The sequence below is a fragment of the Dermacentor variabilis genome, chromosome 1, assembly GCF_050947875.1.
Source record: "Dermacentor variabilis isolate Ectoservices chromosome 1, ASM5094787v1, whole genome shotgun sequence".
NCBI lineage: Eukaryota > Metazoa > Arthropoda > Arachnida > Ixodida > Ixodidae > Dermacentor > Dermacentor variabilis.
The window spans coordinates 1,309,936-1,325,257 of NC_134568.1; the positions used below are offsets into that span (position 1 = coordinate 1,309,936).

General features: G+C 41.8%; 1 protein-coding gene across 3 annotated transcripts in view; it reads right to left on the minus strand.

The window, feature by feature from the left end:
- The window catches only part of LOC142575029 (uncharacterized), a 129,356-nt gene that overhangs the window by 111,384 nt on the left and 2,650 nt on the right, over positions 1–15,322 (minus strand). For 2 of the 3 annotated variants that reach the window (XM_075684008.1, XM_075684000.1), the window contains exons 3-4: positions 13,504–13,573; positions 2,927–4,748 (exon numbers count right to left, since the gene is read on the minus strand). In XM_075684008.1, coding sequence (XP_075540123.1) covers positions 4,727–4,748; positions 13,504–13,573 — 92 coding nt within the window. In that variant the 3' untranslated portion in view covers positions 2,927–4,726. Of the gene's footprint in view, positions 1–2,926; positions 4,749–13,503; positions 13,574–15,322 lie in introns of those variants that run through there. The other variant, XM_075684004.1, reaches the window with a different exon arrangement.

A 15,322-nucleotide genomic window follows, 5' to 3' on the forward strand; every position in this document is an offset into this window, starting at 1 on the left:
GGGGATTCTCGGGGTAGAAGTGAAAGATAAGCGCAGTTTATATACTTGACGGGTGTCTAAGGATTCGAGAGTATTATTAGTTTTTGAGTAATGCTGGGGGGGGGGGAGAGATGACGGCTGTATTTTTGAGATGAAACGAGCAGCACGGTTTTGTATCGCTTCAATCATGGAAATTAGATATTTTTGATGAGGAGACCAGATTGATGATGCGAACTCGAGCTGAGGACGGACGTATGTTAGGTAGGCAACTTTACGGACATTGGTTGGGCAGTTTCTTAAATTACGACGTAAGTTACCCAAAGTTCTGGAAGCCCTGGCGCAAATGGTGGTGATGTGCAAGGCCCAGGAAAGATCATGTGTCAGATGCACGCCTAGGTAGTTATATGATGGAAATTGGGATACAGGTATAGTATCTAAGACATATGTAAAGTTAGAATCATTGCATTTGCGACTGAAGGTTATGAGCCTGCATTTGGATAGGTTAAGGGACATAAGCCAGATTTTGCACCAATGGGAAATAATGTTAAGGTCATTTTGCAGAGCGATGTGATCTTCGACATCCGTAATTGTACGATATATGATACAATCACCCGCAAATAAGCGCATGCCTGATGATATGTTAAGTGGTAGATCATTAATATAGATCAAAAATAAAAGGGGCCCTAGAACACTTCCCTGAGGAACACCGGAAGATACTAGCAACGGGGGGAGAAAAAGTTATATTAACCACTTTGAACTCTTGACGGAGAAAAAGGCAATTCCGGATCCAAGTTAGTGTAAGCGAGTCTAGTCTAAGGGCTGATAATTTGGATATTAGTCGACCATATGCACTGTAAACAAAAAACACCCAGATGGGCGTTTTTTGCTTGTCCTCTAGCGCATTCCCTTTTGTACATCTTTTTGCTCCCATTGAAAGGGCGTACGATAAAACTCCCATGACGTGGGCATTATTTGGGCACACAACGGGGGTACCGTAATACGCCCACTTCACCCCCATTTGACTGGGAGGCACAATGGGAGTTTTGTGAAGGAATTAAAGGCATTTTAGTTTAGGTGCGGCAAGCACGTAGCGAAATGTTTGGTGGCACGGGTCATGCGCTTACGCAGCGCCAGACAGAACACCGCAGGCCGAAATGTCGAACGCTGGCGATCAAGGCTCAAGGGTACTCGGCCGTCCGTGAGCTGCCACCCGAGCAGGCGTCGCACCTGCTCGGAGCGAACGCCGGCGTCCGACACCTTGGCCTGCGGTGTTCCGTCTGCTGCTGCATAGGCGCGGCGTACCGCCACGAAGCATTTCGCCGCGGGCTCGCCACACGTGGTCCAATCGAAGGCACAGGGCCACCGCTGAATCGACTAAGTCACGCGCACACGTGGTCCAATGGCGAATGAACCCATCACCGCACGTCTTCATTTTTTTTTCCTTTCGCTGATCACAGAGCCACTCTTTGGAAAGCTTTTATACAGTCGTCCTAGCTTATCGGCAGTGCCTCCGAGGCCAGAAAACGCCTTCGAGAGCAGTTGCTACTTGCTGAAAGGAAAAATGCACGAGACACACACTGACAGTGAAGAAAATTTATTTTACACCAAATGTAAGAAATATATGTTCACTTCCGGGCCCAAAAGAAAGCACATTTCTGCCCCAGTAAAACAAATGTCTGGATTTTAAAAAAGAACACTGTACATTGTAAGCATGCCAGTTGCTAGTATTCTACATGTCCTAACACAATGAAATTAGTAAGTGAAAGAAATGCTAAGAAATCTTATCTCGTTTCATACTGAACTGTAACTACAGAGCCATGTGTTTGAACTGTTACTTTGTACTGACAATCCACACTTTTGCACAGACTACATATTGAGCTCTCTTGACTAAGAGTAAAACTACATTTGGCCTAGTTGGTACATAATTCTGAACTTAAAACTTACAGCGCAAACACCTAAGACGGACCGCAAAAGGCAGATACGACACACGCTGGCGCTAACTGACAACTTCTTTATTTCTTCGTCGTCGATGCATATATATGCCTTAGGCCACACAACTGCACAGGCGCACACATTACATTACAGAGATCTCCCAAATTATCCCATTGCAAACGTAGGAAGTCAAATTCAGATGGGTGCAGGGACAAAGCTATGTCACTGATGCAATTATCACATTGCCTTTTTATGTGGTAGGCCTCTAAGGCAAGCCGCGCAAGCTCATTCATGCTTTTGCCAAGAATCGACGTCCCATCAAATCGTGCCTCACAATTTTTGCAAGAGTTTATATGCGCAACAAGGTGCACTCCTCTATCTACATTTTTTTTTACTTTTTTTCGCATGTTCCCTGCGTGGTCCCTTAAACACATAAGGTCATCTATCAACTCAAGAAAGTTGCTTGCAGGCATAGTGTTCTGTGGCGTTTTCTGCACCGAACAAGCTTTTAAAGCTATGCTCCTGCACCTGCGGAGAGAGCAGAGGAGGATGCCAAATTCGGCATGATGCTTCATACGTGTTGTGCGCGGTCGGCATGGTTTATACCATTCACTCTCATGTGGTAAGACATAGCTTGGCTAGATAGGGCATTGCGTCAATGAGCGACTCAGGGAACATGCGCAACAAGTAAACAAAAATGTAGATAGAGGAGCGCACCTTGGTGCGCATATAAACTCTTGCAACAATTGTGAGACACAACTTGATGGGACGTCGATTCTTGGCAAAAGCAAGAATGAGCATGTGCGGCTTGCCTTAGATGCCTACCACAAAAAAGGCAGGGTGATAATTGCATTAGTAAGATATCTTTGTCCCTGCATCCATCTGAATTTGACTTCCTACGTTTGCGTATGTGATAATTTGGCAGATCTCTGTAATGTAATCTGAGTGCCTGCGCAGTAGTGTGGCCTAGGGTTTATATTGCATCGACGACGAAGAAATAAAGAAGTTGTTAGCACCAGTGTGTGTCGTATCTTCCTTTTGTGGTTCGTCTTAGGTGTTTGTGCTGTAAGTTTAAGTTGCTTGACTAAGCCATTCCTAATTAACAGTGGCTTGTATAATGAGGCCGATCAGTGGTATTTTGCATGGACTAGCACACAAATATGATAAATGTTAAAGTACTAAATTAAGAAATTGGGACTAATTACATAAACAAGCTACATAATTTAGTGCTGTATTTCTGAGCGAGCTATTAAAGATTATCGTATTTTACGAACCAGAACCCACCTTCTGATTATGAGACATGCCATAGCGAGTAGCCCCGAATTAATTTGGACAACCTGGGGTTCTTTAACATGCACCTGTCTAAGTACACGGGTGGCTTTTGCATTTCGCTCCCACTGAAATGCGGTTTTGTTTAAGACTAGATTTACGAAAGTTCCAAACAGGATCCCCCCTATATTTTTACAGTGGGTGCTCTTTAAATGGAGCCTCAAGATGCCAGGGAAATTGGTTCCATTTACCAGGCGTTATATTTACTGAGAGACATTGCAGAGAGCCAACCAATTATCAGGATGTTGTCCTATTTAAGCGGCAGCTTCGAAGCGATTTTCGTTTATCGAGATTCCACTGTAGTCCATAATAGTGGATGAGTTGTGTTCTGCATGGACACTTTAGCATGGCTACCATGTTTAGTTGAATATTGTGCAAGCAACATTTCACTGTACCCAGTGCAATATATAAAGCCAGCAATGTAACATGTTGCAAATGCAGCCACGAACAAGTACCTTCCCTGATCATATCCAATAGCAGCATCTTTAGACGAAATTAGTCATGCTTTCTCACGTTTAAGTGCCTTGTTTTCAGAAATCAAATCCTCCTTATCACATTGACCTCCAATCGTGTCAGTCCCCGAGCTGAGGTCATTTGAGATTGCATTTAATTGCCCTTCAAATAGCATATTGGTCTTATTTAAAAAGCACATGGCATCACAGTGACCACCTAGATATAGAATTCGAGCTGCAACGCAGTAGCAGACATTCTGAGGTAGAAGCCTAACTATTCTTTTGAATTTGGATGCATACTCAAAACACTGCTATGCAATTGCAGACAGAGCTGATAGTGTAGCAACCAGGACAGATTTAACGGACATAAAGGAGCAAAATTGTGTGAGCTTCGAATTATTATTCTCCCCGAGGAACCATGCTGTCCAATTATAAAATGGGGATCAAAATAAAGTAATTGGATAGCAAATCTGCATTTCATGAAGTAAATAAAATACTGTTCATGCTACCTTCCAGGGTGCACACTACATTCCCTTTCTTTGAATGTGAATTTGTTACCTTGCCATGGGTTGCCAAATGTATAGGTGTATTGTTGGTCCAGGGTGGTGGAATGGATATAGGTCTCAGGCTAGAGGAAATAGTTCGACAAGGAGGCTTGCCACGTTGAACAACGAATGTCTCAGGCTGGAGCCATTTGGTTTTCTTGCAAAGATGTTGGCTCCAGCTTGAGACTTCCTTTGTTGGACAACTGTTGATGACTAATTTCGCCATCTTTTCATTTACCCTCGTCTTATTCAACCAATTGCTCCACGCAGGAGCTGCACTTTCTTTAAAAAATAAAGATATTAATGAGCTCGAAGGCTTTGTGCATGGCTGCATCCCCAAGTGCAAAAATTTGTTTTCAATGAATGACAGAGTTGGTACCTTTCTTGAGAATTCAATAGGAAGAACCAAAAATTAAGCTAACAGACTGGCTATGACGACAAGTAAACATGAATTGATGTGGAGTGCCATTTCTTCATTTTGCACCAGGCTTAGGGCCAGCCATACTTCTTCCTAAAATTGAGAAAATTTTTCTAATGAAATACATATTAACAGTATTCTCTTCATAATCTGAAAATTTAAAAACATGGTTATTTGGTTATTCATATTTAGTTGGGAACAGTGCGAAGGACACCGACGAAGTAAGGGCTTACACAGTAATGCCACATAGTGCTGGCTGAGAACAGATTCAATTTTAGAACAGACAAACAGTTAAGTACTTTGGAATGCTTCCTAAAAGCCATAAAAAACCAAAGCAGGAAGCAGTTGTACAAAATAATGTATGTGCATGAAAAATGCATCTGATCATCGGTTCGCAGACATGTACGCCATTTACTTGTCAGTTAACAAAACATGCGCTACACTGAAACATTTCTTCTACAATTTGGCAATTCTGTGGGCTTTGATTATTGCTCGGGTCAGTTGGTTGCTGTTGTTACTGCTACTACTGTACGGTGAAGTGTAATGTAGATGGGCAAGTGCTACTGACAACTATGAACATTGGCAAATTTTGCTGCACCAGGATAATGCATGCATTGTCCCGCTGCAGCGAAACTTTCCAGTAAACATTCACAGTTGTCTGTAGCACTTTCCCATCTGTCTCGCCTCACACTGTTCCATCTATAGCGCTTCACCATACTGCAATATGCACCACCAACTGACACAAAATTCTACCCTTCTGAAGTTCTTACTGCTACTTCGCACTCGTCACATTCAGGCCGCCAGGCGTACTGAGCCCAATGTAGTATAACTGCATAGACTGGCAGCTCCTGTCATGGACTTATTCTGGTGTAATGGCACCACAGAAGCAAACGAAGACAAAGACATGCAGGACACAAGCGCCTAACCTCAACTCTCGCTTTAATAAGAAAACGGACATCATATACAACACATAGTGACAGGAAGTGATGTCATTAATTCAAAAACAAATTCTGCGTGCAATGTAACTGAGAATGACTGATGCATTTGTCCTTTTCGTGCTAATCTGCCAAAGCTTAATTATCTTATGTACATCTGCTCATAATTTCTGGCTACAAGTTTTGAAGAACACAGGAATGAACCAATCTATTTTGCAGTGCATCACTATGTGCGAATGAGAGTTATTCCACACAAACTTCATTAGCAGCAATCTCAAATTAATACAATGTGTGTATACAATGCAAGCATGACTGGATGGGAATGGCTGACTGTACATAACCTCCGTTGCACAGTGCACCGCCTGCGAATTGTGCTGCACGCAACAAATTAATTTGTTTTCCTGGCTTGTCTTTTTTTCTCATCAGAGCAAATCTCGTTTCACGTGTTTCATACAGAAAAAAAATTTTTGACCGTAGAGACCAGCTACACAATTACCCATGAAAATTACAAATGCATACGAAACAACTGCAACCACTTTTTTACTTCATCTCATTCATTATATTCCATATTCATGCCTAATTTAGTTGCACAAATCATTGTTTTCTCAGGCCCTTGTTAGGAGAGTTTTGTGCTGTAATAAAAGGCAGAAGCCAAAAAAAGGAAAAGGTTGGTTGTGGCTTGAAGCACAATATGCATCTAGTGAGCTAGGCCGCAAATGTTGTGGTCTGCTGCCATCATAAGGCCGTGCCTACATTGGACAGATGGGATGCTCTATTAATGCGAAATCAGGGAAATTGAGGGACTATGAGTCATCCGTGTGAAACAATCTTCCCTCACACAATGTTAAATACTGCAAAGAATGTGACTGCGGTCCTGTGTTCCACAAAACTTGCGTTGTAGCCAGGGTTTACGACCTGACAACATGCAAGGCAATTGTGGCTTGCAACATTTAAAAAGAATGACGAATGTATCAGTGATCCATTAGTTGTGCTGCATAAAGAATTTCTTTTAACAGATATCATCACATCATGTCTCCACCTGTTATTAAATATTGCCTGTTTCCTTATTTTAAAGCTTGAAGTGAGATCCGGTGCTTGTGTCATGTGCGTACATATCTTTCTTTGTTTACTTTTTGTGGTGTCATTACACCAGAATTTGTATAACCAAATGGCCACACACTGCTTTTGTCACGTTACAGTGGTGCTCGCAAAGCCTTGCCAATATCAACCTATTTGGTCAAAACATGCTTTTGTACATATGCTTTTCCAAAAAGAAAAGCTGCCAAGAAGGTAACAAGAATCAAGAGCATTAAGTTAAATCCACTGCAATGCTTTACTTTTTTGCCTTTATTCCTTACACCTAAGTGGATAAGCCAGAGTGTGAATGTTACAGAAATGCACCAAATAAGTTGCTGAAATTATGCAAAAATGTTAACACAACTAAGCATAGATTTATGTGCAATAATAGACACCAGTCTCAGTTTCTTTCCTTCTGACACAAACATGGTATATCTTATTACTTTGGCATGAAGAAAAGCATATGTAGACCAGACAAGCTTATATTTGAATGAGAGCCTTCACGATTAAGCACCACTATAATGTGACCATAAGGGTACATACACTGTAAACAGTGCAGATGACAGCCCAAATTTCACAAGAGCAACATGTTAGGGAAAGCAGCAACCATTGACCCAGAAACTAATCAAATCCCACAAAATAACAAGAAAAAAACAAGATTAATGTGTCAGCGCAGCACCTGTTCTCTGAAGTTACAGGAAAGTGGTATATTTGTATGTGACCACCCCCTGCCTCTTTATGTGCTTTCGTGCCTTTGACAAGGCGTTACTGGATATTTATTTGCTTGTCTGTTGCAAAAACACATCAATTATTAGTCAGTGCACAGCGCACCATGCCATTTATCTATGTGGACTCACTTTGTGTCCTTAGCACTGCTCTCACCTGTTCAGAACTAAGGATTGCAAAACGACTTGTTCTACTTAAATCGACATGCCTTAATATGTGGGTTCTGCAGTTGAAATAGGGTAATTATAAGTAAAATGCATGACATGTTCTGATGAACTTTGTTTTCATAATCTAATTGTTTATTTGGGCACATAACCAGTCAGATCATTCGTACTAAAACAAGAAAACAAATTCAACACACTGGTTTATACTGGTTGATGCTCTATTGACTTTAGTACACAGATTGAACAAACGACAGGCAGTGATAAATATTAACAACCACTAACTTCCACACGGCATTATTGGTCACACGTGCACGATATAGCTACAAAAACCCAAACGAAAGTAGACAAATAAAAAAGTTCATTTTAACAGAAAAACAACAAGACAAAAAACTTATTTTGGTAGCTAAGTCACAATCAAGGTGTAAATGACAGCTATAGTTTGGCAAGCACACATGTAGTTACTTTGCTCAGTCCCTCGATATCACAATTTCTTGTTTGACAGCAACACCAACGGGACATCTACGCATCTTTATTGCACATGCCATTTTTGCTCGCTCCAAAATCCTTTCATGGTTATTCATTTAGTACCTGCTTCGTCTGTACTGGCATTGCAGGGGGGGGGGTATACATTCTGTGTAATGTAACTTACATTCAAATCAAGCACACAAAGCAGGGAGGGAATTATCTTTGAAAACTATGCAAACACTTGCAGGTTGAAAAACCTTGCAGCCCTTTGGTCCAAGGAAAAAACAATGTGAGGCATCACCTAAAAGTAAAAGGAAATTAATAAACCTTTTTAGTGTAATCTCTTTCTTGTGAGGTATGATGATAGCCTGATATGAATTTCTCTATCTCTACATGTTTGGTACAGTATATGCTTGAAATAATTTTAACTGAAGAGATTTCCTAGTCTGTTAAATCCTGCCATTGCAGCTTACCCTTACTCTCAGTAATACAAAGCCTTTTAGTATGACTTCCTATTACAAATCTAACTGCCATATTTTGAACATTTTCAAGCAGACCAGCTAACTCAATAATATGGGGATTCTAGAAAACATGTACTTATTTGATTAGTGAATGCACATAAGCAAAATACAGCTGTTCTTTGAGGTTTTCGGGAAGCCAACAAAATGTGTATGGGTGGACACTTGACAGCTACTACACCGAAGCATCGTGGCCAACCAAAATTAAGTTTATTCCTACATGGGTGGGCGCGGCGGAGTGTGAGCAGACAATGGTCGGCTTTTTCTGGAGTCATGTATAAAGGAACCCCTACATAACAAATCCACTAAAATCAGCAATTTGGTTTGTTGCACTCAGATTCGACCGTTTAGTCAAATAAGTACATTTGCAAATGGATTGTTTTCCCACGGAAAGGGCCGCAGTCAGAAAACACAAATCTGAATGAGAAAAAAATTTTGAATTTGAGAGTCAGCGACCAAAAATACGGTTTCACGGTGTGTTAACGATACCTTCACATAGGTAGCATGAAGCAAACCCAGCCTTGCTTTCGCATCCACCCTGTCCTCTTTGATACTGCCACACGCAGTGGAACGACACTATCATGAAAAGTGCTGGCAGTGGAGGCGAATGCTTTGTCTGTCTCAAACTTCAATACATCTCTGAAACTACAGATTATGCAACCCCGTGTACTAAACACGTGGGAAGACAGTGCACATAATACCATGCCATATCAGCACGTCTAGTCTTTCCACACGCAGCAGATCACCTCTAGAACAGGCTGTGAAGGCTGCAGATGTGCTCAGCTGCGCTCACAACCATGGCGCTAGAAAAGAAGATGCACGGACTAGGCCCTTCTGAGGGCCCACTTAAAAGCTCAGTTTGTCATTTTTTGTTTCTGTAATAGGCTAGTGATAAAAGTGAATTTGCTTCATGCCTATTAAGAAATTTTGTACACATGGTAGAAAAATTATGAAAGTAGAACATTTTATTACTTTTCACCCCTCTCAGTTGGAATATCGTACAAATGCATAAGCAGCCATTTTTGCCTTGTTTCATCTAAGATGTTTTTTTCATGCTGAAAGAAAGGCATGTGTTTAAAAAATAAGCTTGGTTGCAACATGTAAAGGAATTGTGTAATGTCACAAGGGTTCCTGAAATCAAAATATATTTGTGATTTCCTTGCGACTGGAGCACTCAAAAGGAAAACGACCTTTTAAACAGACTAAAACAAAGCCACAGCACATGCACCCATACTAAGCCAGGGACTGTATCAAGCTGATATGAGAAGACTTTCAAGAAAGAATCTTTCCCGGTTTGGTAAAATTCTTAAAACAATGGGTAATACCTGGCCCCACGCCTTAAATCTAGAAGGAATAAAGTTCTTAAGCTACTCTGTGTTCCTTCTTGAACCCAACAAATGTGCCTAGAAAAATGGGTCGTCTACATCTTGCCGCATCTGTGGCAAGGTGTGAACAAAAAACTCGCTTTAGCTGGCTGCAGTGCTCCCTGCGATGAATATTCAGGCAGAAAATTGTTACCCCAGTGTGACTGTGCACCCAAGAAAACCAAATGTGGTAGACTGCATCAACGCAAACGGAAAAATCTTTAGTCCATGCTTGCTGGCACCCTGTGTCTGTATTGGCCTTAGGAGAATTGTGGCCCCCACGTGCTGGAATATTTCCGTGGCATAGAAAACATTGTGTGATACCAGCTATCAAGTGTTAATCAGTTTAATCAGCAGTTTAATCATGGCAGCAGTTTAATCAGTCACTTCCAAGTGTTTACATGTTTTAAGCATTGCTTGTGGGCATCTTGGCTACAAAACAACCTAGACCTTACGTCCCAGTCTCGTGTGTAGCGTAACAAGTCTTTTATTGGAGCAACTTGATGCTCTTGTATTGGTTATTCAGTTGGCATGATCTTTCACAAAAGAGCTATGGGGAACCAGCGCTGGAGTTTTCACGGCGCCTGCAGCGCCGCCCTGGCGGTCAGAACGTGCACAATGCAGCCTCCCCCGCGGACGAAAATTGCGTTGCGTGCCCTTAAAGTCGAAGGAAAACAAAAGGGCGCCGACGATACTGTTGCGTATACAAGTGCCACAACTAAGTTGGATGAGGGAGGATGTATCCTTCTGCGTCTTTCCATCTAAACCCTACGAACAAGAACGGAGGCGGCGTTGGATCCAAGCAGTCAGGCGAGCGGAGTAAGCTCCCATCTTGTCGCCTTGTCAAGCGGTGTCGGGCTGGTTTCTAAATCAAATTTCGCGTGTATCCTTGGTTTATTCGATAGTGAAGACGGTCAGCCATGGCAGACAGTACCAAACAGCAGAATCTGCAGTCGGTATTTCGTCTGAAACAAAATGAGCAATAGCATGCACCATCCGGCATATGTACCATTTCTCCTTCGCAATGCCACCGCCAAGCCCCTTCCAACGCCACCGCACCAAGTGAACGATACGAAAGGTAAAAATTATCCATTCATTGTCAAGAATTATGTGAGAGGGAAGCTGCCTTGTAATACGAGTTGTATGCGCATAGTGCCGGCGCGCGCGCGACTAAGCCACCTATGTGTTTATAAAAATGCGCATGCGGATGAGGACTCGGCGCGGAGATGCATCCGGCAAATTTATGTAATTAGCGCTAAATGTAGCCAGGATTGTTACGGATCAAGCAGCGGAGCACTCAAACCTTTGCTTGCGCGAGTCAGCTGATGCGATAAAGCTTTCTTCTGCATTGACTGCTGTGGCGAAGTAACATCTGAATTTTTTATGTCTAGCCAGAGAAATATGGAATATCTTCAGGCCAACTAATACTTACGAAACCATAGCGCAGCACGACAGGAGCCATAACTGCTAGATTTGCGAGGCAAGCAGCCACGCAAGCATGGCATCGATACACGACGCAACCGTTAAAGAAACACACGTGCTCGTCGCGACGCACTGTGAAAAATATATAAAGCTTAAAAAGCTTCTTTCGTCATTTCTTCACTTGATGGCGCTAGCTTCTTTACAAAAACTCCACTTGAAGCGGTGCGAAAACGGAACATACGAACTATAATACGGCTGCATATGTGTGTGTCGTCTGGTTGTGTGGCTGGAATATGCCGCGTTTCGTCGCCAGGGCGGCGTGCAACGCACTCTTTTCGACGTGCCGCCTATCCAGCGCTGGTTCCCCATAGGCAATTTTGCTGCAATAACAGAACTGTTTTTATAGCATTCGTTGTGGGGAGTGCGGCTTGCCCCTTTTGCCGGAGTTCTTGCTGAACGACGATTTATTATCGGTCTGTTATACGTGGAACTTGAACAGCTTATATTTTTGTCTCCTCAATCCACACTTCTGCTGCACTTTTGCCAGCATCTCTACACTGGGTGTTTTGACTGAGGTCATACCAACTGAGCATGCTACAAGCCTTGTGTGCATCGTTTTCATGACTCTTTCGATGATCAAATTTCATTTTCAGTGACTTTATCAACTAAGTATCTAGCGGCAGCTTGAACATGGGTACTCATGAGAAATCGCACCAGGCTTGGTCAAATACGTCCAGCACTGCAGCACTGAGTAGTGAACCATGCTGTAAGAGTTGGCAACTAAATTGCCGCCTTGTGATTGAAACTTTTCATCCTTACAATCAAGGCTTCAACTGCCCAGCCAGCGAGCTGCAGCAAAGGTGTGAACTATAGTCATCTGATGTCACATTCTATGTCATAGCGATAGCAGGTGATCCCTCCAGTGGTGGCCCTCAAGGCCAACTGGCATCCCTTTCTGTGCATGTGCTTGTGTAGGACTGGGGAGATGGTGCCAGTTTGTTCTTCAGCATTAACACTGTTCACGCTGTATCAGGAACACATTTTCTTACTCAGTGCAATAGCCCTTGAACCTACATAATTGCCAATGAGAGTCCTTTGTCCACCAACCTTTCCTTTGCCATGTCATTTGCTTCTGCCTTGATGTCACAGCAACTTCAGCTATATGAAGCAATGATGGTGTTTGAGTACCAACACAGCCTTGCAGTTTTCCAACCTGAACATTGCTTCATTAAAAGCTGACATAATTCGGTCTCAGCAGACAGATCAGAGTTAAAAAGAAGCCTGTAACTTCTTTCAAAGTCATTCTAACCTTGTCAATAATCCCGTGCCTTTTGATGTGTTATTCAGCATTGTCCAAAGCAAGTTGGCTCTTAAAAATCAAAATAACAACTTTGTGAGGCCACCTACTAGGCTACAACTGTCTCTTCAGCCAGCCTGAAGTGTCTTGCAGCCATCAAAGCTGGAGTGCAAAAAAAAAAAAAAAACGACAAAGAAAAGTGTGGCAGACAAAATGCTCATGGAAATCCATATGTTTATGGACTGTTACACTGACTGAAAAAGATGGCGGCTTCCCAATACAGTCTTGATGCACGTAGCTGTTTCAGTCACAAACAAACAGCCAGTTGCACAGTCCTGCACAAGCACAGTGTACAGATGCTTATGGATCAAAATTTGTTGTGTGTGCATGTGGTGCAATGTACCACATATCATTTTCCTGAGGCTGCAGTACACTGGGAAGGCTGGTTGCAACTTCAATAGTAGGCCCTTAGAGTATTGCAGCCCTTTGTTCATATTTTGCTGCAGATTGTATCAAATGCGAATGCAAACTGTTTTGCAGGACACGTCAGTTCAGTTCAAGCAATTAGACAGAGTAACCCAAGAAATAGTTTAAGCCTCCAAAACGTCTTAATACAGTCCCTAGTTTAGTACAGGTTTTCGCCTGATGTTTTGGCTTCTTCTACGGTATAGTGCTGTTTCTTGCTAGGTACTGGTGGTGTGATGTGCACACTCTCTTGTGTTGCTATAATTACAACTTGTAAAAAAGATTTTCCTTCCTAACAAACATTTGGATACAGTGCCTGTGAGCTCATCTTTTAACCTGTTTTTCATTTGATCTGTGCATTTGCATCGAACGTAAACTAGAAAATATCAGTACTGAGAATCGCAAAAGAACACACCTGTGTAACGATTCTGCTGAGATCATTGGAGTGGTCCAGCCACAGGATGCAATGCAGGTAGAAAGGCCTCCTGAGTTAAAGCAAAATAACAATCGTTGTAAGATGCGAATAAAAAATTTTATTCTGTGAGGCTTTCGGCATGTATACTAATTACCACATTTGTATGTAAAATAGTTTTCCATAATAGCTGAGCAAGGTTAACGTCTCACCCTGTGACTGTCAGCTAGTGCTACTCATGGCAATGGTGGCAAATATGGCACATCCTTTCAAATGGAACTTTTGTGGGTTACATGAATTTAAAAGAACTTAGGTTTACATAATACATAACACCTGTGGTTAGAAGGATGTCTTGCATGCAGTACCAATGCCACAAGTGGCACTGCCTAACACTTCCAGGGCCAGACTTAGTACATAAACAATACAAATGTGCAACAAAGTGAACAGGTGGATAGATGCTGCTATAACTCAAAGATTGCCTGCATCATGTAGATGTGAATGCAGCTTCCATCAGGAGCGAGTTGCCCTTTAATGCACTTCACTTCTCTTCCTCTTTTGTCTTCATTGCATGTTGGTGCCATATGGTAATAATGAACAAAAATTAAGCACTTCAGTTCCAATTCCTGTTTTACTACATGCTGTAAAGTCATCTAAGTGCGCTTAATACTCTTAAAGAGGTAGTTTAGCCATTTTGTCTTAACAATATTTTTCACTTGGCTTCACTACACCTTAATGTAGTGCAAATTCTAGACAATGCTTACAAAATAACCTACTCCACACAATAACACCTCCAATTAAGAGTACACAGTCTATGGCTTCGAGATGTGTACATACATACTTTATACATGGTTACAATGAAAATATAAGTGACTGTTCTAATACGCACACTTAGCATACTGCATAACAGTCACCTGGTTCCAAAATGGCTTTTTGTTATCACACATAGGACGGCCACAACTATAAATTTAATTCTGGCAGTAACTTAAGCCACGGCCAAAACCTTCATAGTGCAATCAATGAAAATTTTAGAATTTAGAGCAGTTCGACATAAACAGGGCAAGTAGTTTTAAAGTGTTAAATAATGAACTGTTATGGAATATGGCGGTAGAAGGCCATGCGCCTGAAACATAGGTACTGTTTATCATATAAGCACATTCTTACATTTTTGCTTACTTTTCTAGGGATTGCATCAAACAGTTTGCTTATGTAAATTTTTCTACATGGCTGTATTGTATTAGCCCTTATCTTTTCACATTTGGCTTACTGCAGCTTTATACACATGCACAAAGCTACTACTGCTGCCACTTCCTACACTACTACCTACTAAGTACAGTACTACCTTCAGCTGAAGGCCAAACACTATGCTGTCCAACATACATGCATTTAACAACACCGAACAGTAGACAGAGAATGAGCAACTCTTTCAAAAAGTGCAGTTCTTTGGAGACACATTGATATATATCTGGAAAACAGATTTTTGCTAAAATTATAGCTTAATATAATGGGTACTGAGCATAATGCATCATGCGATAAACTTGCATTTACCGGACACCACTATACACACTGCAACCTCTGCAGCTTCTCCACAATCTGGCACAATGTGCTCAAGCTGCCTGTAAACCCTGGAAGGGGTCTATGATACTTTAAGAAGCTCAGAAAACATGAGAAGGACCTAAAATGAATGTCAGAGAAGCAAAGCAAATTTTTAACCATTCCTCTCTATGTTGCTATGAATGTCAAGGTTCCAGCAAATGATGTATTTGAACTGTGTTTTTAATCGTGCAATACTAGAGAGCACATTTTTGCAATAATAATGTGACAG